Source organism: Oncorhynchus gorbuscha, linkage group LG08 (genome assembly GCF_021184085.1).
Source record: "Oncorhynchus gorbuscha isolate QuinsamMale2020 ecotype Even-year linkage group LG08, OgorEven_v1.0, whole genome shotgun sequence".
In the NCBI taxonomy this organism is placed as follows: Eukaryota; Metazoa; Chordata; class Actinopteri; order Salmoniformes; family Salmonidae; genus Oncorhynchus; species Oncorhynchus gorbuscha.
The window spans coordinates 66,805,968-66,831,841 of record NC_060180.1 but is presented as its reverse complement, the minus strand read 5'-3'; the positions used below and the strand labels follow the sequence as shown (position 1 = coordinate 66,831,841).

General features: G+C 42.6%; 1 protein-coding gene across 1 annotated transcript; it reads left to right on the top strand.

Annotated features, from left to right (window-relative positions):
• Positions 1 to 3,859: 3,859 nt before the first annotated feature.
• Positions 3,860 to 9,713, top strand: LOC124042063 (CMRF35-like molecule 8). Its single transcript, XM_046360379.1, is given in 9 exon segments — positions 3,860 to 3,999; positions 4,298 to 4,344; positions 4,380 to 4,680; positions 6,197 to 6,234; positions 6,237 to 6,513; positions 7,457 to 7,579; positions 8,139 to 8,243; positions 8,700 to 8,749; positions 9,053 to 9,713. Coding segments are annotated over 9 exon segments (1,308 nt in total). The 5' UTR covers positions 3,860 to 3,953; the 3' UTR covers positions 9,374 to 9,713.
• The last annotated feature ends 16,161 nt before the right edge of the window (positions 9,714 to 25,874 follow it).

Below are 25,874 nucleotides of genomic sequence, written 5' to 3'. Positions count from 1 at the left end.
GAACACCAAGCCTCATGCTTTATCCCGTCTCTTTAGTTCTTCTGTGGCTTCTACCGATCCCGAGGGGATCCTTCCTGTTGGGCGTGTTGTCGGGTTGACTGTCTGGGGAATTGAGAGACAGGTTAAGCAAGCACTCACGCACACTGCGTCGCCGCGCGCGCTTGTCCTAGTAACCTTCTTTTCGTTCCTGTTTCTACTCGTCTGGCTGTTCTTCAGTGGGCTCACTCTGCCAAGTTAGCTGGCCATCCCGGCGTTCGGTGTACGCTTGCTTCTATTCGCCAGCGGTTTTGGTGGCCTACTCAGGAGCGTGACACGCGCCGTTTCGTGGCTGCGTGTTCAGACTGCGCGCAGAAGAAGTCTGGTATTTTTTTTTCTGCTTCTGCTCCTGGTCTTGCTGGGTCTCAGTCTGTTCCCTGCCATCGCATCTCTCCTGTTCTTGTTCCTGCCCTTGCTGTGTCTCAGTCTGTCCCTAGTTGTTACTCTCCTGGCCTGTTTGGTCCTGTTTGCTCTAAAGCTTTCAGTTCTCTACCCGTGTCTCATTTTTTTTTTAGAGTAGTACCCTAGTTTCCCTTTTTTTCGTTTTTCCGTTACGGTCCTGAGGAGAGGAGTTGGGTTCTTTCTCGGGACGTGCTGGACCGTTTGTGATCTATGATTTCCTCCGTTGCCGCCAGTGTTCCTCCTCGAGAGCGCCAGGAGGCGCTCGGTGAGTGGGGGGGTACTGTCATGTTTTGTCTTAGATTGTCTTGTCATTTTGCTTTTCCTTCTGTTCGTTTTCCCCCTGCTGGTCTTTTTAGGTTCGTTCCCCTTTTTCTCTCTCCCTTCCTCTCTCTCTTCTCTCTATCGTTCCGTTCCTGCTCCCAGCTGTTCCTATTCCCCTAATCAATCATTTAGTCTTCCCACACCTGTTCCCTATCTTTCCCCCTGATTAGAGTCCCTATTTCTCCCCTTGTTTTCCGTTTCTGCCCGGTCGGATCCTTGTCTATTGTTCACCGTGCTGTGTTTGTGTATCGCCCTGTCGTGTTGTGTTTCCCTCAGATGCTGCGTGGTGAGCAGGTGTCTGAGTCTGCTAAGTTCAAGTGCCTTCCCGAGGCAACCTGCAGTTCAAGATCGAGTCTCCAGTCTGTTCTCGTCATTACGAGTGGAAATTGTGTTTTTTGATTGTATTTTACTTTACTGGATTAAAGACTCTGTTTTCGCCAAGTCGCTTTTGGGTCCTCATTCACCTGCATAACAGTAACAGTGCAGTAATTGGTCAGAATTACAAACCCACTTTTGATTGGACCCTTTATTGAGCTAAAAGTGCGGGGATTGTTCAAAATTGTGAGCTCTCACATAATATGCGCTGAGTAGTTGATTTTGCATTGAATTATGCGATCGCAGAATCGCGAAATCCTGGAGGGACTGGCTAACAATAGGCAACATGCTAGTGATAGACAACATGCTAATGATAGACAACATGCTAGTGATATACAACATGCTAGTCATAGACAACATACTAGTGATATACAACATGCTAATGATAGACAACATGCTAGTGATATACAACATGCTAGTGATAGACAACATACTAGTGATAGACAACATACCAGTGATAGACAACATGCTAATGATAGACAACATGCTAGTGATATAAAACATGCTAATGATAGACAACATGCTAGTGATATAAAACATGCCAGTGATAGACAACATGCTAATGATAGACAGCATGTTAGTGATATAAAACATGCTAGTGATAGACAACATGCTAGTGATAGACAACATGTTAGTGATATAAAAAATGCTAGTGATAGACAACATGCTAGTGATAGACAACATGCTAGTGATAGACAACATGCTAGCGATAGATAACATGCCAGTGATAGACAACATGCTAGTGATAGACAACATGCCAGTGATAAACAACATGCTAATGATAGACAACATGCCAGTGATAGACAACATGCTTATGATAGACAACATGCTAGTGATATAAAACATGCTAGTGATAGACAACATGCTAGTGATATACAAAATGGCACTGATAGATAACATGCTAGTGATAGACAACATGCTAATAATAGACAACATGTTAGTGGTAGACAGCATGCTAGTTATATAAAACATGCTAGTGATAGACAACATGCTAGTGATAGACAACATGCTAGTGATATAAAACATGCTAGTGATAGACAACATGCTAGTGATAGATAACATTCTAATGACAGACATCATGCTAGTGATAGACAACATGCTAATGGTAGACAACATGCTAATGATAGACAACATGATAGTGATTTACAACATGCTAATGGTAGACAACATGCTAGTGATAGACACCATGCTAATGATAGTGATAGATAACATTTAGAGACAGAATACACACAACGGAAATTACATACAGTATATACAGCTAGGTAGAGTGAGGATAGAGCTATAAGAGAATGAGCAGATATGTAAATGTATAGTGGCTATACAGCTGATCTTTCCTGTAAGCTTCCTTGCCCTGGAGTCGTAAAGGACCTCGATGGAATCAAATCTAGTTGCTTTTGTCACATGCTTCATAAACAACAGGTGTCGACTAACAGTGAAATGCTTGTTTACGGACCCTTTCCAACAACGCAGAGATGGAAAATAGAGAAATAATACAAAAATTGAAAAATAATAACACAAGGAATAAATACACAATGAGTAACTTGGCTATGTACACGGGGTACCAGTACCGAGTCGATGTGCAAGTGTACGAGGTAATTTAGGTAGACCAGCCTTTCAAAGCACTTCATGGCTACAGATGTGAGTGCTACGGGTTGATAGTTATTTAGGCAGGTTACCTTGGCGTTCTGGGGCACAGGAACAGGGAAGGTGGTCTACTTGAAACATGTAGGTATTACAGACTCGGTCAGGGACAGGTTGAAAATATAATAAGTGAAGACACTTACTAGTTGGTAAGAGCATGCTCTGAGTACATGTCCTGGTAATCTGTCTAGGACTGCTTCAAAGTGACTGGCCTTACGTCATTTCACTCCTTACTCTGAGGCAAGGGCTGATTGCTCTAACAGATTCCAGAACTTTAAAGAGGAGATGATTCGGTTTTGACCGTTCAGTTTTTGGTGGAGGCTTCTAGGGCCCTGGCTTCCTATATGCCAAGGTGAACGGTCCATAACGGATTATTCCAGTCTTGCTGCCTCCCTAGGAGCGCCGCCTCTGAATGAGGATTTTCTTATTTGATTTTGGCCTTATACAGCTCGTTGAGTGCAGTCTTAGTGCCAGCATCGTTTGTGGTGGTGAATAGACAGCTAACAATATATCTTGGTAAACAGTGTGGTCTACAGCTTATGGTGGTTATGTCACACATTTAAGACAAATTTATGAACCCTTTATAAAACAGGATTTGTAACACATTCATGTAGTGGTTAACAATGCTTTATAAAGGCTTTATAAGATGCACTTCATTTAAAGCATGACTTTGTTTTTATTTAACATATATTGGAGGAACCTAGGATAGGTTAAGTAATCTCTCTCACCCCACCCCCCCTAAGTTTTAGATGCACTATTGTTAAGTGACTGTCCCACTGGATGTCTTAAGGTGAATGCACCAATTTGTAAGTCGCTCTGGATAAGAGCGTCTGCTAAATGACTTAAATGTAATGTAAATGTAGGAATAAATTATTAATAAATGGTGAGCAAACTCTTTATAAATGTCTTAGAAATGGTTTATTGACGGACATTAAAGTGTTCCTGAGAAGTGAAATGGTTTCAGGAAGTACTTAGTTAAACAGAAGGACTTCCGTGGCTCAGAGTAGACACACACACACACGCACGCACACACACTCGGAGTGGTTCTCATACACACTGCAGGAGCAGACCTTCCTGTACTGGGGTGGTAACTGAACGTAGAAGTATTGAGGGGACTGGAGTAAACAGGGTGTACAGGGTCTAAAGAGACTTGAACTAGCTGGGAGCCACAAGTCATCATGGTTATCCTGCTGGTCCTCACACTGAAGGTTGTCCTCCTCTTAGGTGAGTACATCAGTCTGAATGAACACATGTCCAGTGACCCCTCTCTATAGTTGGATACATTTGGTTGTAACATTTTACAGTGTAACTCCATTCACTCACTGATAATGTTGTTAGATAAAGGGGAGGGGACACTGAGGAACACAAGGTCCAGTATGTACTGATGGATGTGATGTGGAACACCAGTTGTAATAATAATAATAATAATATGATACCAGAGCAGAATCCCCTCTTACAGTATGTGAAATGGAAGCTGGGGTGTTTGTACTGTTTGTAATGAGACTGTTGGTGTGTCCTGCAGCTGCTGTGTGGAGTGTGTGTTCAGCAGAGTTGATCACAGTGCTTCCTGTGGTCACCCCCTCGTCATCTAGTCTTCCTACAAGGAAGGATATGAGGGGGGCAAGGCAGAGATCAGATGCCCCTATAGAGAGGAGTGGAGGAGCCACCAGAAGTACCTCTGTAAAGGGGATTGTCCTGTTTTTAATAAAGACAAAGTTATTAAGACTGAGGCAGGGGAAAACAGTGCTTCTAACGGGAGATACTCGCTGAAGGACAACAGAGAGGAAAGTGTCTTCATTGTGACCATCACCAACCTGACGTTAAATGATGCTGGGAGATACTGGTGTGGAGTGGACACATGGGGACAAGATAACTACATTAAAGTGAACCTTGAAGTCTCTGAAGGTAGTGTAAACATTGGATCCTCAAAACTTTGTCACTTCCAAACTAAACATATTATAATATACATTCCTAATCAAGCTTCTGCTATTGACCCCGAATCCTAACCTGAGATGCTTCCACTTCATTCCATATTATACATTCACTTTTGCAAACTTTTGTACTTTAGAATGAATGATATTTACCCATTTATTCTTGAAATATATAACTTATTAATGCCTCATGAGCTCAATTCAATACCACACTAAATTCAAAATATTTGCTTTCTTTGCTCCATTGTTTGTAAATTATGTAATTGTTAACAAAAACACTGTAAAGACTCAAACCATGGTTAAAACTACAATATTGATCTCGTGGATGGTCAGTCCTTGCATCTATAGCTCTGTCTTTAAATGTGAGTGTAAGGATCGACGCTGGTAGACGAAAAGCAGGTACAGGGAGAACATTTATTGAGCAACGGACAAGGAACAGGACAGGACAACGTCTGGACATGAGACAAGGAACAGGACAGGACAGCGTCTGGACATGAGACAAGGAACAGGACAGGACAGCGTCTGGACATGAGACAAGGAACAGGACAGGACAGCGTCTGGACATGAGACAAGGAACAGGACAGGACAGCGTCTGGACATGAGACAAGGAACAGGACAGGACAGCGTCTGGACATGAGACAAGGAACAGGACAGGACAGCGTCTGGACATGAGACAAGGAACAGGACAGGACAGCGTCTGGACATGAGACAAGGAACAGGACAGGACAGCGTCTGGACATGAGACAAGGAACAGGACAGGACAGCGTCTGGACATGAGACAAGGAACAGGACAGGACAGCGTCTGGACATGAGACAAGGAACAGGACAGGACAGCGTCTGGACATGAGACAAGGAACAGGACAGGACAGCGTCTGGACATGAGACAAGGAACAGGACAGGACAGCGTCTGGACATGAGACAAGGAACAGGACAGGACAGCGTCTGGACATGAGACAAGGAACAGGACAGGACAGCGTCTGGACATGAGACAAGGAACAGGACAGGACAGCGTCTGGACATGAGACAAGGAACAGGACAGGACAGCGTCTGGACATGAGACAAGGAACAGGACAGGACATGACATGAGACAAGGAACAGGACAGGACAGCGTCTGGACATGAGACAAGGAACAGGACAGGACAGCGTCTGGACATGAGACAAGGAACAGGACAGGACAGCGTCTGGACATGAGACAAGGAACAGGACAGGACAGCGTCTGACAGGACAGGACAACGTCTGGACATGAGACAAGGAACAGGACAGGACAGCGTCTGGACATGAGACAAGGAACAGGACAGGACAGCGTCTGGACATGAGACAAGGAACAGGACAGGACAGCGTCTGGACATGAGACAAGGAAGTTTCATGGTGTACAATTTTTTGTCATTGGAGTTTCCAAACCTTTCTTGTTCTGTTATATATTTATTTGATAATACATCGGCTGAACTTCTTTCTGGGCATTAGGCCTACATGTTTGTTTAAAATGACAGATTGGTGCTGCGAGAATCGCACTGCAGTGACTGGCTACAGTATGAAGAACGGTCAGTCTCCATCCACTGTGTTTATGATGAAAAGTATGAAGACAATCAGAAATACTTCTGCAAAGAAAAGACACGATCGAATTGTCTAGGTGATGTTAAAGTGATAACAACCAAAAGCCAGAATGGGAGGTTCTCACTGTTCTGCAACAAGACAGACAGAGTTTTCACCGTGACCATCACCAGGCTAACCCAAGAGGATGCTGGGGGATATCTATGTGGCGTACAGAACAACCACAACATCGATACCATGTCAGCAGTCAGACTATAGACTGAGAGGACAAAACATTAGGAACACTTTTCTAATATTGAGCTGCACCCCCTTTTACCCTCAGAACAGCCTCAATTCGTCAGGGCATGAACTTTACAAGGTGTCCAAAGCGTTCCACAGGGATGCTGGCCCATGTTGACAATGCTTCCCACATTTGAATCAAGTTGGCTGGTAGTGGATTTCTACTCCAAATAGCTCATTCAATCTCATCCCACAGATAATCAATTGGATTGAGATCCGGTGACTGGGCAGGCCACTGCAGTGAGCTGAATTCACTGTTGTGTTTGTGGTCCAGACATCACTAGAGCACACAGATCATATTATCACCATTCAGATAAATGAAGAGCATATTACTTCCTGGTACACATTATGATGCTGTGTTATTATTTAGTTATTATTAAGGCACATTTCATTCTATCACATAAACATATGTGTGTATTGTACATAGACGGATCTGGCGTCAAATCTGACTTTGGAATCAGATTCCCTCTCTTGGTGGTGTAGTGTAAAGACATGGTGCTCTGACAACACATCTCTGTGCAATAACTACTTTAATTTTATTTTACCTTTATTTAACCAGGCAAGTCAGTTAAGAACACATTCTTATTTTCAATGACAGCCTGGGAACAGTGGGTTAACTGCCTGTTCAGGGGCAGAACGACAGATTTGTACCTTGTCAGCTCGGGGGTTTGAACTCGCAACCTTCCGGTTACTAGTCCAACGCTCTAACCACTAGGCTACGCTGCCGCCCGCTTGTAGACATACCAGTAGACAACATTTTTGTTGTGTTAGCCAAGTGAAAAATGTCCACACATTGTCACAACAACTGTGTTTTGTGGTCCTTTGTTTTTTAGCGACACCAACAATAACCACCACCACAAGAAAACCTGCTACAAAAACAACAGCATCAAACCCAGGTTCACCAACGCTATCATCCTTAGCCACCTCCATCTCATCATCATCCATCTCACCACCATCATCCATCTCATTATCATCATCCATCTCTCATCTATCATCCATCTCAACACCATCATCCATCTCATCATCAACACAAAATGGATTTGGTAAATAAACTTTATGGCTGCTTTTAAACAGACATCTAAACAGCCCAAAAATATGACCAATCAGATCTGCCCTGAAAAAGATAGGATGTGAAAATATCTGATATCTTTGTTCAAAAGACAAATTAGTGGAAAAAAGCTGTGTCAATGCAGCCTATGAGCCTTTTTACGCTGCACCAGTTTAAAACCAGTTTCTCAACACATCATTTTGTGATGTAAAGAGACTGATCTGGCGTCAATTCTGACTTGAGGTAATCTGGGACACTTCTATACCAGATTCCTGGTTTAGAGTGGTAGTGAAAAGATCATGTCTCTCCGATTCCACATGCCCCTGCAATAATTACTTTAATACCAGTCGACAGCATTTTTGTTGTATGAGGCTGCGTTTACACATTGTTGGCCACCACATCCTGTCAGGACAGGAAGTAAACAGAAAAGTTACACATCTGATGTGGAAGAGAGGCAGATCTTACTTCACAGTGTAAAAGGCCCTAAGTAAGTTGAACAGAAGTGCTGATTGTAAAGTATGTGTTCTAATGGTACTGTTTGTTTCTGTGTTCAGATACATCAGTGGTCATCATAGTATCTGTGACTCTGGTCATGCTGCTATTGGTGCTTGTGGTCAGCCTGCTCATAGTCTATAGATGGAAATTCAACAAGGAAACAGGTGAGAAACAGTCTCACAACACACACACACACACACACACACACACACACACACACACACACACACACACACACACACACACACACACACACACACACACACACACACACACACACACACACACACACACAAGGGGAAGTTACTCACACCCAGTCTTAAATTGCAAGAAACTTGCATATACAATCTTCCTTTGACCCTGGTTGAGAAATAGAGGTCTCATTGAGAACAGGGCTCTGAAAACCTCCTGAACAGACTGCTGCAGCCCAATATTGACATGTGTGTGTGTGTGTGTGTGTGTGTGTGTGTGTGTGTGTGTGTGTGTGTGTGTGTGTGTGTGTGTGTGTGTGTGTGTGTGTGTGTGTGTGTGTGTGTGTGTGTGTGTGTGTGTGTGTGTGTGTGTGTGTGTGTGTGTGTGTGTGTGTGTGTGTGTGTGTGTGTGTGTGTGGTGTTCCACAGCTGTCTCCTCAGCACCCAGGGTGAACACAGACACTCGGCTCAACATAGAGGTCAGTGTGTGTGTGTGAAAGCGCCTGCCTGTGAGCGTCATTTCGGGCGGCAGGGTAGCCTAGTGGTTAGAGCGGGCGGCAGGGTGGTTAGGACTAGTAACCGGAAGGTTGCAAGTTCAAACCCCCAAGCTGACAAGCTTGAATAGGCAGTTAACCCGTCATTGAAAATAAGAATTTGTTCTTAACTGACTTGCCTAGTAAAATAAAATAAATAAAATTGCGTCTCTATATATATATGCATGTTCTAATCTATGTTCTTTCATCATGTCCTCCTGTCCCTCTCCTCCTTTTCCTCCTCTCCAGGGTTGTCATGGTGATGGTGACTATGAGGAAATAAAGGACCGCCCCCTACAGTCCAGTTCAGGTAGTGAGACCCCCACCATCTACGCCATTGCCAACTTACCCACAAACCCCTCTGACTCTCTCAACTATGCCAGTGTCAACTTCCACAAGAACCCCAGCTGCCCCAATGAGGCCACTGTCGCCATCGCTAAAAAGGGCACTTTTTCTGGTGACTATGCCAACATAATTCAAAACCCTGCCTACTCTACTGTCAATCATCCACACAGCTCCTCTGAGGCTCCTCCCATCTACTCCACAGTGAGCAAATCCAGAGACACCTGAGTCACTGACAACCAATCACAAGGGACATACACACACTGGCAACCAATCACAAGAAACATGTCATGAACTACGTTTGCCACTAACAGCCTCTTGAACATTGAGTTCTGTTTTTAGCTGGCAGCTGCATAATGTGCTTCATGTCCCCACAATGTGTTTCCCTGACTTCTCTCTTCCACCAGATGTGTTTCCCTGACTTCTCTCTTCCATCAGATGTGTTTCCCTGACTTCTCTCTTCCATCAGATGTGTTTCCCTGACTTCTCTCTTCCATCAGATGTGTTTCCCTGACTTCTCTCTTCCATCAGATGTGTTTCCCTGACTTCTCTCTTCCATCAGATGTGTTTCTCTTCCATCAGATGTGTTTCCCTGACTTCTCTCTTCCATCAGATGTGTTTCTTCCATCAGATGTGTTTTGACTTCTCTTCCATCAGATGTGTTTCCCTGACTTCTCTCTTCCATCAGATGTGTTTCCCTGACTTCCATCAGATGTGTTTCTCTTCCATCAGATGTGTTTCCCTGACTTCTCTCTTCCATCAGATGTGTTTCCCTGACTTCTCTCTTCCATCAGATGTGTTTCCCTGACTTCTCTCTTCCATCAGATGTGTTTCCCTGACTTCTCTCTTCCATCAGATGTGCTTCCCTGATGTCTCTCTTCAACTTGTCTTCATGTCATTTAATTGCATGGTCATATCTGCAGATAAATATTGTCTTACTATTTGGCAAGCACTTAAAAAGGTATCACAGCTTTTGACCAAGGCATTATAACTGTCTATTAACTGTTTTTTTTTACACATTTGTAAATTATTAAATAAGCATTAATGATGTAATGATAAACTCCTGATAAAGGGTGCCTTTTAGCTTGGCCTTTAACCAGTGATTGTTTTTGACGTCCTCTGTGTTTTATGTTCTTTCATTTATCATTTTTACTGCTTCCTGTTTGCTTTTACTTTTTCATTTGATTGTTTTATTGTGAATTGTGTTGTGATTGTAAATGCAATTTAAATTAAAGGGGAAGTGCAGTTAAAAACTTGACTTCCCTGTTTTTTTATGATAGGTGGAAATAACACGGGGAAATTGTGAAATTTATGATAATTACCTTTCTGTGTGAGAGCTGTTTTAAAAGAATGCCTGGAATTTCAGCATGTTCATGAAGCCACAATCTGATCTGATTGTAAGGGACCAATGACGGGTCATACAGGTAAGTGGGTGGGCTCTAGGCCATCCTATCAGCCAATCAGGGCTGGGTTTGTTTCCTAACAAAAGAGGCTCAGGGAAATACATTATAAAAAAATATACATTTGACTTATTTTTATCAAATAAACACACACAGTAACTATATGAAAATGACATTGAAATAACTGCATGGGGGCCTTAAGTTTGATTTGATATTTTCACATACAGTATGTTACAGTTGATACAAAACAGAGCAGCACATATTGCACTTAGATGTACACAGAGGGCAAATGTCAACTACATGCATGTCAGTCTCTCCTGACTCAAAGTTGAGGAAACATTGACTGCATCACTATTGGTCTTTGTGCGAGATGTTGATGTTGAAGCTACCGAACTGTCTGTTTAGGCAGTTGGTTCACAGTTCGGACACTCATTGGTACCAGACAAGACAACCAGAGGTCTCTTTACAGTCCCCAGGGCCAGAACAGAGGCTGGGAAACACAGTATTAAATAGAGCCTTGACTACATGGAACTCTCTGCCACCCCAGGTAACTCAAGCTAACAGATAAAAGACCACCTTATTGTAGGATGGAGACTGTGAAGAGGCACAGACATGTTTATGCATGTTGTATTGTTTTCTGCATTGTATTATGTATAATAATAATAATAATATATGCCATTTAGCAGACGCTTTTATCCAAAGCGACTTACAGTCATGTGTGCATACATTCTACGTGTGCATACATACATTCTACGTATGGGTGTATTATGTGTTGTATTATGTATGTGATACGTGGTTAGGATATTACTTTGATGTGTGGTTGTCTCGTCTTAAGATGAATCCACTGGCTGTGGGTCGCTGTGGATGGGAGTGTCTGCTGAATGGCTCAATTGCAATGTAAATGTAGTGCTGTATATTTCTGTATATTATGTACTTTATTTGTTATTTTGTTTAATGTTTGGTCCCCATTGTGCTTTTTTCAGTACATATGTGCAAATTATTTATTTCAGAAGGAGCCAGCAAAACTTGTGCACTCCTTGTGCTCTAGGTCATTGGACACCATTAGACATGCACGTGGTTATTCTTGTAACTGTTATAGCCAACTATGGTTACACCTCTTGGATCTTTTCCAGAACAGGGGTTCCCCTTTCAGAGGATTCAGCAGGATGTCATGTATTGGTTAATCCTGTAGAGTGCCAAGGTCTGTTGCTATGGTCCTACATGAAACTATTTTTGTGACTCTACAGGTTGCATGTCCTAATTTGAAGACAACATGATAATGGTGGCTAAATGCCAGAAGTGATAAGCCATTAAGAGGAGTTACTATGAGAATGATGTAAGAAGGACAAATGTAGAAGTATTCTGTGCAAAGGCTGGAAGGCAGTTGTTTTCATGATTCCAGCTCGGCTTTTACTATGAAGTAATAAAAAGTCTATTTCAACTCACATGCTCCGGGATTTGTGAAATATGATTGACCAAATATTTCCACGACTACCCCAGGAAGAGTAGTAGCTTCAGCAACAACTAAAGGGGATCCTAATAAATAGTAAATACTACTAAATACATCAACGTGAAAATTGAAATGTTTATGAATGTGTGTTGTCCCTGTCAACTAGATACATAAACACACTGCCTCTCAAAATTATTTGTAATTTGCCTGAGAAAATTACTTTGATTGGTGGCCATGTGGTGAACTGATATATAACAGTCTCTTCCTGTACGTCTGTAACCCTGGTGTTGGTCTCCATCTAGTGGTGGTCTATGATATTTGCATTCTTTGACTTGTGTCCTGCAGTCAGGTCATCCAATGGGACAGAGGAGTAATACTCACCATCAATGTTGCCTCTAAACTGCACTGCGCGCTGGCGAGCAGTACCCCGAGACTGCCATGAAGAAGAAATATCAGCCCACGGAGAGTAGCACGAGATTGAACTTTACTCAACTTTCTAGAGCAGTAGTCACCAACCGGTGGATCGCAATCGACTGGTCGATCTCTAAGCATTTGTGTACAAAGCCCAACGATAAAGCCATGTGTTCCTATTTTTCTATTGTCTCGGGCTGTTATTCATCTTGGGCTGTTATTCATCTTGGGCTGTTATTCATCTTGGGCTGTTATTCATATTGGGCTGTTATTCATCTTGGGCTGTTATTCATCTTGGGCTGTTATTCATCTTGGGCTGTTATTCATATTGGGCTGTTATTCATCTTGGGCTGTTATTCATCTTGGGCTGTTATTCATCTTGGGCTGTTATTCATCTTGGGCTGTTGGTGGTAGAATTGTTGCCAGGTGGAACCATTTCATGTTCAAACTCTGCCTTCCCGGTGGGCCCAGAGAGCAAATCAAGTGCACTAAATATCTCTACTGCTAGCCAATCGGATGGCTCAGAATACAGTGTCTGCAGTAATCTAGCAGGCATAAGAGAAAGCTACAGAAAAATTGATAGTGTGAGATTTCAAAGCATTTAAAACCATAACTAGAAAGAGGCTGTCAACGAATACAACACATGGCTGTGATATGTGGCTGTCCCACCTAGCTGTCTTAAGATGAATGCATTGACTGTAAGTTGTTCTGGATAAGAACGTCTGCTAAATGACTAAAATGTCAAAAGTAGAACTGCTGTTTTTATGAGTGAGTTCGTGTTTAGCTTCTTACTCGCCACTGTCAACACTTTGTTTTCAACACTTTCATAAACCACGAAATACACATTCTTCCTATTTCCACATTCAGCTGCGTGATCGTGGCACCACCAGTACAGAGCTGCTCAGGAATGGCAGCAGGCAGGTGTGAGTGCATCTGCACGCACAGTGAGGCAAAGACTTTTGGAGGATGGCCTGGTGTCAAGAAGGGCAGCAAAGAAGCCACTTCTCTCCGGGAAAAACATCAGGGACAGACTGATATTCTGCAAAAGGTACAGGGATTGGACTGCTGAGGACTGGGGTAAAGTCATTTTCTCTGATGAATCCCCTTTCCCATTGTTTGGGGCATCTGGAAGGTGAGCGCTACCATCAGTCCTGTGTCATGCCAACAGTACAGCATCCTGAGACCATTCATTTGTGGGGTTGCTTCTCAGCCAAGGGAGTGGGCTCACTCATGATTTTGCCTAAGAACACAGCCATGCATAAAGAATGGTACCAACACATCCTCCAAGGGCAACTTCTCCCAACCATCCAGGAACAGTTTGGTGACGGAAAATGTTTCACGACTCTCGTCTCCTCAAGATTTCAGAATGAGTGATAACAGGTGTAGGAACTGTGCCTAACCTTGTTTCTGGTGCTGGCTCCTGTTCACTGATTCAGAATTTCTAGTTTGACTGTAAATCATGGTGAACCCTGCTCACAGTGCCAACTGTTTGGTTTTAAATTACGATTAGTAAAGATTAAACCAAATTTATTCACCCATTGGGTTACACAGCTGAATAATACAAAGACATATTTCCACCAGTGGTAGTATACAGTTGAAGTCGGAAGTTTACATACACTTAGGTTGGAGTCATTAAAACCCATTTTTCTACCACTCCACAAATTTCCTGTTAACAAACTATAGTTTTGGCAAGTCGGTTAGGACGTCTACTTTGTGCATGACATAGAAAGTTTACAACAATTGTTTATAGACAGATTATTTCACTTATAATTCACTGTATCACAATTCCAGTGGGTCAGAAGTTTACATACACTAAGTTGAGTGTGCCTTTAAACAGCTTGGAAAATTCTAGAAAATTATGTCATGGCTTTAGAAGCTTCTGATAGGCTAATTGACATCATTTCAGTCAATTGGAGGTGTACCTGTGGATGCATTTCAAGGCCACCTTCAAACTCAGTGCCTCTTTGCTTGACAGCATGGGGAAATCAACAGAAATCATCCAAGACCTCAGAAAAAGACCTCCACAAGTCTGGTTCATCCTTGGGAGCAATTTCCAAACACCTGAAGGTACTACGTTCATCTGTACAAACAATAGTACGCAATTATAAACACCATGGGACCATGCAGCTGTCATACCGCTCAGGAAGGAGACGCTTTCTGTCTCCTAGAGGTGAACATACTTTGGTGCGAAAAGTGCAAATCAATCCCAGAACAACAGCAAAGGACCCTGTGAAGATGCTGGAGGAAACAGGCACAAAAGTATCTATATCCACAGTAAAACGAGTCCTATATCCACATAACCTTAAAGGTCGCTCAGCAAGGAAGAAGCCACTGCTCCAAAACCGCCATGAAAAATCCAGACTACGATTTGCAACTGCACTTGGGGACAAAGATCGTACTTTTTGGAGAAATGTCCTCTGGTCTGATGAAACAAAAATAGAACTGTTTGGCCATAATGACCATCATTATGTTTGGAGGAAAAAAGGGAGGCTTGCAAGCTGAAGAACACCATCCCAACCATGAAGCACGGGGGTGGCAGCATCATGTTGTGGGGTGCTTTGCTGCAGGAGGGATTGGTGCACTTCACAAAATAGATGGCTTCATGAGGGAGGAAAATGATGTGGATATATTAAAGCAACATCTCAAGACATCAGTCAGGAAGTTAAAGCTTGGTTGCAAATGGGTCTTCCAAATGGACAATGACCCCAAGCATACTTCCAAAGTTGTGGAAAAATGGCTTAAGGACAACGGTCAAGGTATTGGAGTGGCCATGAAAAAGGCCTGACCTCAATCCTATAGAAAAATTTGTTGGTATAACTGAAAAGGCGTGTGCGAGCAAGGATGCCTACAAACCTGACTCAGTTACACCAGCTCTGTCAGGGGGATGGGCCAAAATTCACCCAACGTATTGTGGGAAGCTTGTGGAAGGTTACCTGAAGCATTTGACCCAAGTTAAACAATTTAAAGGCAATGCTAACAAATACTAATTGAGTGTATGTCAACTTCTGACCCACTGGGAATGTGATGAAAGAAATCAAATCTGAAATAAATCATTCTCTGTACTATTATTCTGACATTTCACATTCTTAAAACAAAGTGCTGATCCTAACTGACCTAAGACAGGGAATTTGTACTAGGATTAAATGTGAAAACTGAGTTTAAATGTATTTGGCTAAGGTGTATGTAAACTTCCGACTTCAACTGTATTATACCTCATTTTGGGTGGAGTCTCCCCCTTCTCTCTAAACATTGCATTTTTATTACTAGGCAGGAAGTTAAGTGATATGGGTCACAAACTGTTCCTTTATGATTACTTGACCTGGAGACGTGTAGGACCTCGATGGATTAAATTCAATTTACTTCGTAAACAACAGGTGTAGACTAACAGTGAAATGCTTACTTACGGATCTTCCCAACAATGCAGATAGAGAAAAAAGAGAAATAGTACAAATAGAAAAAAGTAACATAATAAATACACAATGATTAATGATAACTTGGCTATATAAAGCGCCTTCAGAAAGTATTCAGACCTCTTGACTTATTCCACATTTTGTTACGTTACAGCCTTGTTCTAAAATGGATAGTAATTAAAAAATATATATATATCATGTTTTTTAACCCCTTTTTTAACCCCTTTTTTGTGGTATCCAATTGGTAGTTACAGTCTTGTCTCATCACTGCAACTCATCGCTGCAACGGACTCGAAACACAACCCAACCGAGCCGCACTGCTTCTTGACACAATGCCCACTTAACCCGGAAGCCAGCCACACCAATGTGTCAGAGGAAACACCATACTCCTGGCACCCGTGTCAGCGTGTGCTGCACCCGGCCCGCCACAGGAGTTGCTAGTGTGCAATGGGACAAGGACATCCCTGCCGGCCAAAACCTCGCCTAAACCGGACGACACTGGGCCAATTGTGTGCCACCCCATGGGTCTCCCAGTCAGACCTTAATATTTGGTACAGAAACCTTTGTTTGCAATAACAGAGATCATACGTTTCCTGTAGTTCTTGACCAGGTTTGCACTGCAGCAGGGATTTTGGCCCACTCCTCCATTCAGACCTTCTCCAGATCCTTCAGGTTTCGGGGCTGTCGCTGGGCAATACGGACTTTCAGCTCCCTCCAAAGATTTTCTATTGGGTTCAGGTCTGGAGACTGGCTAGGCCACTCCAGGACCTTGAGATGCTTCTTACGGAGTCACTCCTTAGTTGCCCTGGCTGTGTATTTCAGGTCATTGTCATGCTGGAAGACCCAGCCACGACCCATCTTCAATGCTCTTACTGAGGGAAGGAGGTTGTTGGCCAAGATCTCGCGATACATGGCCCCATCCATCCTCCCCTCAATACGGTGCAGTCGTCCTGTCCCCTTTGCAGAAAAGCATCCCCAAAGAATGATGTTTCCACCTCCATGCTTCACGGTTGGGATGGTGTTCTTGGGGTTGTACTCATCCTTCTTCTTCCTCCAAACACGGCGAGTGGAGTTTAGACCAAAAAGCTCTATTTTTGTCTCATCAGACCACATGACCTTCTCCCATTCCTCCTCTGGATCATCCAGATGGTCATTGGCAAACTTCAGATGGGCCTGGACATGCGCTGGCTTGAGCAGGGGGACCTTGCGTGCGCTGCAGGATTTTAATCCATGACGGCGTAGTGTGTCACTAATGGTTTTCTTTGAGACTGTGGTCCTATCTCTCTTCAGGTCATTGACCAGGTCCTGCCTTGTAGTTCTGGGCTGATCCCTCACCTTCCTCATGATCATTGATGCCCCACGAGGTGAGATCTTGCATGGAGCCCCAGACCGAGGGTGATTGACCGTCTTCTTGAACTTCTTCTATTTTCTAATAATTGCGCCAACAGTTGTTGCCTTCTCACCAAGCTGCTTGCCTATTGTCCTGTAGCCCATCCCAGCCTTGTGCAGGTCTACAATTTTATCCCTGATGTCCTTACACAGCTCTCTGGTCTTTGCCATTTTGGAGAGGTTGGAGTCTGTTTGATTGAGAGTGTGGACAGGTGTCTTTTATACAGGTAACGAGTTCAAATAGGTGCAGTTAATACAGGTAATGAGTGGAGAACAGGAGGGCCTCTTAAAGAAAAACTAACAGGTCTGTGAGAGCCGGAATTCTTACTGGTTGGTAGGTGATCAAATACTTATGTCATGCAATAAAATGCTAATTAATTACTTAAAAATCATACAATGTGATTTTTGTTTTAGATTACGTCTCTCACAGTTGAAGTGTACCTATGATAAATATTACAGACCTCTACATGCTTTGTAAGTAGGAAAACCTGGAAAATCGGCAGTGTATCAAATACTTGTTCTCCCCACTGTATGTACATATTGCAGTGGAATCTTCTCCTCAGAGGAAGGGGAGGGCCATTGTAATGTAACATTTTAATTGTATGTGTCCACATAACTGAGTATGTGACTAACCTTGTGAAACTGTGTGAAACTGCCCTGTTATAATCTCCTGTTCTTGGGAGTATAATCCTGTGTTTCAAACCAGTTTGCTCCTGTGTCCTTGTATAGATGAAAAGGGAACTGAGAGTCCCACCCAAGAACAGGAACTATAAAGATATGTGCTTATCACCCAATGCTTCAGATTTCAGACTGTCCACACTGCTCTGTGTAACTCCAGCAGATCCTTATTTTATAATATCCACCACAATTTGGCTGACGTATCGTTGACCTGTGGCTCCAAGGGTAAACTGCCGGCAGAGGCTCACTGAGCTGTGACTCTAGGGTAAATTCCTCCTCGCCAGACGAGGGAACTTGAGGTCCACGGGAGTTTGCGCTAAGGGATAGAGGAGCATGCTCTACCGCATAGTGCGATGTGGGTAGATCGGTTAGGATGTCCTGTTAGACTAGAATATCAGGTTAGGGAAGGACTTACTAACCAGTGGACAGGAAGAACTGTTTCTCATACATTTGAAACTAAGTATAATAACAACTGTGTTTATGTAGGTACGATATCCATTTGGACGAGTTCTCCAGTGGTTCAACGACAAATTGGGCAATATTTTAGCAGTCATGCAATTGCATGGTTTAGGTTGCAGGAACTGATCACTCCTCTATGTTGTGTGTGAGTGTAAAAGAGATAGGAACTCAAGATGAGATCATCCTCGAGCAAAAAGTGTTTTCCAGCCACCACATGCTACACAAGGCCATTGAAAGTAATGGTAAGCAAATGGGGACCGATTGTTGCGAGGACGTGTCACAATGGCACAGTTTAACAAATTGAGATTTTCCCAAAGAAGGCACCCTCAATGTCGTTAAGTTGAAATTAGTCAGAACGGTTAGAGAAAGTAGGGAAAGGCAAGAAAAAGAATATAGGATGGGATCATTTTATAAAGTGGGAAGTTGAAGCAGAGACAAGGACAGAGTGAGAGAGGATAAGTGCAGAGGTAATGATGAAAGCTGAAGAAAAGAAAGGCAAAGCGAGTAGGAACAGACGTAAAGATGAACTGTATCAACATCATCTACCACACTACACTCCCCCCACCTCAACAACAGCTACCACCTCCACAACCAGGACCTCCAGCAGCAGGAGTGTGGGCTGTGGAGGCAGACGGCGGAGAATCTGAGGAAGACATAGAAGAAAAAGAAACACCTCTGACCACCATACACACTGAGTTCCTACACCTCAGGACCACCCCCGCCGAGACCCTAAGCCTCCCAAATGACTGGTCACCAAAATGACCTGTTGAGTTTATCCAGACGTATCACCCCATCCACCTCCTGTTTCCACACTACCCTATGCTGCACTGCTTCCCCTGATGTCAATACTAAATCCAGTGGCAGGCCATGAAGCCAACGCCACTCCAACCATCCTCCTGTTATAATCTCCTGTTCTTGGGAGTATAATCCTGTGTTGCAAACCAGTTTGCTCCTGTGTCCTTGTATCGATAAAAAGGGAACTGAGAGTCCTGCCCAAGAACAGGAACTATGAAGATATGTGCTTGTCACCCAATGCTTCAGAATTCAGACTGTCTACCCTGCGCTGTGTAACTCTGTTATTCTCTCTGAGCTCAGAAATAAAGAATCTTGGTTTGACTTGGACTCCAGCAGATCCTTATTTCATCATTTCCATTATCATTTCCACCACACCATCCTACTCAATGAATTTCAGAAAAATGAAAAAGTTAAACATAAAAAATTATCCTTTTTAGATAAAACTATACTAAATATGTAAATTCATGTCACCAAATAATTGATTGAAACACACTGTTTTTCAATGAAGGTATACAGTAGCCTCAGCAGCACTCTTTAGCGTTGCACCATGGTGTAGCTGGAGGACAGCTACCTTCTGTCCTCCTCTGGGTACATTGAACAATTCAAAACCTACAGTAGGAGGCTCATAGTTCTCACCCCCTTTGATAGACTTCCGGGATGACATCCTCCAACCTATCAATCAATCAAATGTCAATCAAATTTATTTATAAAGCTGGTGGTTTGCCCTTTTACATCAGCCGATGTCACAAGGTGCTATACAGAAACCTATCTTAAAACCCCAAACAGCAAGCAATGCAGATGTAGAAGCACAGTGGCTAGGAAAAACTCCCTAGAAAGGATGGAATCTAGGAAGGGACCTAGAGAGGAACCAGGCTCTAAGGAGTGGCCAGTCCTCTTCTAGCTGTGCCGGGTTGAGATTATGACAGTACAGGGCCAAGATGTTCAAACGTTCATAGATGACCAGCATGGTCAAATAATAATAATAATAATCACAGGGGTTGTAGAGGGTGCAACAGGTCAGCACCTCAGGAATAAATGTCAGTTGGCTTTTCATAGCCGAGCATTCAGAGTTAGAGACAGCAGGTGAGGCAGAGAGAGAGAGTCAAAAACAGCAGGTCCGGAACAAGGTAGCACATCCAGTGAACAGGTGAGGGCTCCATAGCCGCAGGCTGAACAGTTGAAACTGGAGCAGCAGCATGACCAGGTGGACTGGGGACAGCAAGGAGTCATCAGGCCAGGTATTCCTGAGACATGGTCCCAGGGCTCAAGTGAGCGAGAGGGAATTAGAGGGAGCATACTTAAATTCACACAGGACACCGGATAAGACATGAGAAATACTCCATACATAACAGACTGACCCTAGCCCCGCTACACAAACTATTGCAGCGTAAATACCGGAGGCTGAGACAGGAGAGCTCCCGTAATGGGGTTAAAAGCAGAGAATCCCGGTGGAGAGAGGAACCAGTCAGGCAAAGACAGCAAGGGTGGTTCGTTGCTCCAGGGCCTTTCTGGTCACCTTCACATCCCTGGGCCAAACTACACTCAATCATAGGATCTACTGAAGACATGAGTCTTCAATAAAGACTTACAGGTTGAGACCAAGTCTGTGTCAGACCATTCCATAAAATTGTTGCTCTATAGGAGAAAGCCCTGCGTCCAGCTGTTTGCTTAGAAATTCTAGGGACAATAAGGAGGCCTGCGTCATGTGACCGTAGCGTATGTGTAGGTATGTACGGCAGGACAAAGACAGAGAGATAGGTAGGAGCAAGCCCATGTAATGCTTTGTAGGTGAGCAGTAAAACCTTGAAATCAGCCCTAGCCTTTACAGGAAGCCAGTGTAGAGAGGCTAGCACTGGAGTAATATGGTCAAATTTTGGGGTTCTAGTCATGAATCTAGCAGCCGTGTTTAGCACTAAGAGCGAGAGCGAGAGAACTATCTATGTTTCGTAGTGTATATTTATTTACTTTTACTTTCATTACTTAGCTAGCAAATGCAGCTATCTAGTTTAGCCTACTCAAACACCTGGTTGAAACAGAGAGGGATGCTATGTTACCTAGCTGGCTATGTGTGGCTGGCAGCCTTCCAGCTACCACAGAACTCCTGTACTTCATCCATTGTCAGTCTGCCTCTATCCCCACCAGCATCTTCAAAGGGAACTGGGACTTTGTCCGTGGACAAGGGGTCCTCAGATTAAGGGTTTTCAATGGTTGGGGGGCAGCTCCTCACTGTCACTGCCAGAATCTGATTACTGACTTTCAGGCTCATTGTTAGAATTTTTAAAAATCTCCAGAATTTCCGCATTTGTGAGTTGTCTCCTTTTGAAAGACATTGCTAATACTACAGCTTAGCTCACTAGCAACATACATAAACAACAACACTGAATGGTTCAGAGTGGGAGTGAGAGGTTACGTGATTGACTGCCTGCACGCACCATTTGTATCAAATTGATATATTTACTGTTTTATTCACGTTTAAGTACCGGGGATGAATCATGCATTCCAATTCTTGCATAGATTGTAATATGCACATATTATGTGTGTAAAATACTTTTTTGAAGGTTGTACTGATTATGATGAGCTAAGCTAATTCCAGCTATATGTGGGGAGCCATGTTTGTTGACATACTATGCCTACTGGGTTTCACGTAATCGTCTGTTGGACCGAAAATGTTATAGCAAAATGAGGGGCGTAAGGGTTCACTCATTTCTTGAGAACTTCTGGAAATGAATGGTGGGATGTGAACCATGGTGGATGACACCCCCCTTTGAACATGCATACTATAAACAGACCAAACTCATCTTGTCTCCTCTTATTATCTTTGGTTTTGAGCGGAAAAAAGCATGGCAGCAAGCAGAAACTACCCAACGTCGGATTTCTTTTGATTTCTAGAGAGTGTTTTACTCAATTTATTTTGATCAATGGTGAGCTCACCCGGGATGTGATTCATTATACATAGTAATTTATATTAGCTAATTCATATTGTATTTGCTCAGCGAGAGTTATACAAATTTGACCGCGTGTGTTATGTCAATCTTTCCTCAGTTAGCGCTAAGACAAATGTAGCCTACATTTTTCCAATTTGGATGATTGTGTTATGCTGTAGATATTTCTGTGAATGTCTGAACATTGCATCCAAAAATAAACTGCTCACATTCTGGACATAACTTTGTAAGGACTGTGTTTGTGCAAAATGTTTCTGAAAAAAAGTGTAGCCAGCTCAAATGCTGATTGTTGCATCATTCGAAACTGGCCGTTCTAAATAAGCATTCTAATCACACCAGTTTGATCGTATGCTACAGGCACCACTGTAGAATGATCACACCATTGTGTTGGTACATGTGAAAAGGTTAAAGTGTACATTTCCCAGCTGTCAGGTTTACATCTAAATATTGTGAAACGTATGTGATTAAACATGAAACTATTTGTGAAAAGATGTAATGTGACGTTAACCTTCTAAATAAGAGTATGGATGTTCCTATAAAGTTTAACTAGTCAGTGGCCACGCCCCCATGAGGCCAGACATTACATCAGGTGTCATAGAACTGCCCCTTTTTCCACAGAGAATGAAACCACTTCCTAAGAAATGTACATTACGGAGTCCCCACGTTGGAACTGCTGCAATTCTATAGACCAAAATATGGAGCTGACGCTACATGTTGAAATGGTTAAGAACTACAACTCCTGTAACGATTGTCTTCGGTGGAATGAGAGGAGGACCAAGGCGCAGCATGGTATGTGTTCATGATATATTTTAATTAAATATTACTGGACACAGAAAACAAAAAAGAACAAGAGAAATAAATGAAAACCGACACAGTCCCGTGTGTAACAAACACTGACACGGAAAAATAATCACCCACAAAACACAGGTGGGAAAAGGCTACCTAAGTATGATTCTCAATCAGAGACAACGAACGACACCTGCCTCTGATTGAGAACCATACCAGGCCAAACACATAAACACAACATAGAAAAAAGAACATAGACTACCCACCCCAACTCACGCCCTGACCAAACTAAAACAAAGACATAACAAAGGAACTAAGGTCAGAACGTGACAACTCTATAGGCCACGGAGACCATACAGATATAGTTTTGGCTACACGGCTGGAAATGGTTCAACTCTGAGACTATCGATCACTACAGAATATGAGCAAATCCTAGACGTATAATTACTAGTCTGCAGCTGGAAATTACGTAAGTCTAGGACAAGAATACCGACAACCGCCGAAACATCTATTCTATAAAACATCCATGTGTATGCCTGGCGTATCCATAATTTACATAACCAGAGACTTTCTGTCGGTTGACTCTCCAGCAGATGGACCGGATTCCAACAGAGAAGACAACGACATACGGGTGTAAATATTTACACTACCATTTAAAAGTTTGGGGTCTTTAGAAATGTTCTTGTTTTTGAAACAAAAGCACATTTTTGGTCCATTAAATTAACATCAAATTGATCAGAATACAGTGTAGACATTGTTAATGATGTAAATGACTACTGTAGCTGGAAACGACAGATTCTTTACGGAATATCTACATAGGTGTACAGAGGCCCATTATCAGCAACCATCACTCCTGTGCTCCAACGGCATGTTGTGTTAGCTAATCCAAGTGTATCATTTTAATAGGCTAATTGATCAATTTGCAATTATGTTAGCACAGCTGAAAACTGTTTTCCAATTAAAGAAGCAATTAAACTGGCCTTCTTTACACTAATTGAGTATTTAGATCATCGGCATTTGTGGGTTCGATTACAGGCTCAAAATATCTAAAAACAAAGTCCTTTCTTCTGAAACTCATCAGTCTATTCTTGTTCTGAGAAATGAGGGCTATTTCATGCGAGAAACTGCCAAGAAACTGAAGATCTCTTTCAACGTTGTGTACTACTCTCTTCACAGAACAGCACAAATTGGCTCTAACCAGCATAGAAAGAGGAGTGGGAGGCCCCGGTGCACAACTGAGCAAGAGGACAAGTACATTAGAGTGTTGAACAGAAGTGCTGATTGTAAGTATGTGTTCTAATGGTACTGTTTGTTTCTGTGTTCAGATACATCAGTGGTCATCATAGTATCTGGGAATGTGGTTATGCTGCTATTGGTGCTTGTGGTCAGGCTGCTCATAGTCTATAGATGTGAATTCAATAAGGAAACAGGTGAGAAACACTCCCTCACACACACACTGTGTCAAATAAGGGAAATTACTCTTTTCACATCCAGTTTTCAATTCCAAGAAACTATTTGCACATACAATCATCCTTTGGCCCTGAGAAATAGAGTTCTCATTGTGAACAGGGCTGTGTGTGCGTGCGTGTGTGTGTGTGTGTGTGTGTGTGTGTGTGTGTGTGTGTGTGTGTGTGTGTGTGTGTGTGTGTGTGTGTGTGTGTGTGTGTGTGTGTGTGTGTGTGTGTGTGTGTGTGTGTGTGTGTGTGTGTGTGTGTGTGTGTGTGTGTGTGTGTGTGTGTGTGTGTGTGTGTGTGTGTGTGTGTGTAAAATGTTCTAATCTATGTTCTCTATCAAAGACCCTCAGTTATGGAACAGCTTGCCCTCTCAGGTAAAAGGAGCAAAAACCACTGAGGTTTTTAAAATCACAGTTAACAATGTATCTTTTAGCTTGGCCTTCAATCAGTGACTTTTTTAGACATCCTCTGTGTTTTATGTTATTTTATTCATCCTTTTTACTGCTTCCTGTTTGCTTCCACATTTGTAATTATATTGTTTTAATTATAAATTGACAATGAATTTTAATTCCATTTTGTAACACAATGAGACGTGGGAAAAAATCTACGGGTGTGAATACTTTCTGAAGGCACTGTAGCAGATGGTCTTATCCAGAGGGATTTACAGGAGCATTTAGGGTTAAGTGCCTTGTCAACGAGAACGCCCTAGTCAGCTCGGGGATTCAAACCAGCATCCTTTCGGTTACTGGCCCATAGGTTACCTGCCATCCTAACTAGTAAATCATTAACAAATCATTTAAAAGTTGTTTGAAAATCTGTCTATATACAGTATATGTTTTTATTTAATATTTATTGTAGGAATAAATTATTAATATGGTGATTTGCAGTGGTCTGATACTCCTTCCATTTCAATATTATTCAATATTATTGCTTGCACAGTGCTCCTTGGGATGTTTAAAGCTTGGGAAATCTTTTTGTATCCAAATCCGGCTTTAAACTTCTTCACAACAGTATCTCGGACCTGCCTGGTGTGTTCCTTGTTCTTCATGATGCTCTCTGCGCTTTTAACGGACCTCTGAGACTATCACAGTGCAGGTGAATTTATACGGAGACTTGATTACACACAGGTGGATTGTATTTATCATCATTAGTCATTTAGGTCAACATTGGATCATTCAGAGATCCTCACTGAACTTCTGGAGAGAGTTTGCTGCATTGAATGTAAAGGGGCTGAATAATTTTGCACGCCCAATTTTTCAGTTTTTGATATGTTAAAAAGTTTGAAACATCCAATAAATGTCGTTCCACTTCATGATTGTGTCCCACTTGTTGTTGATTCTTCACAAAAAAATACAGTTTTATATCTTTATGTTTGAAGCCTGAAATGTGGCAAAAGGTCGCAAAGTTCAAGGGGGCCGAATACTTTCGCAAGGCACTGTAAATGTCTTACAAATTGTTTATTGCCAGACGTTATTATAAAGTGTTACTGAGAAGTGAAATGGTTTCAGGAAGTACTTAGTGAAACAGCAGGACTTCTGTGGCTCAGCGTAGACAC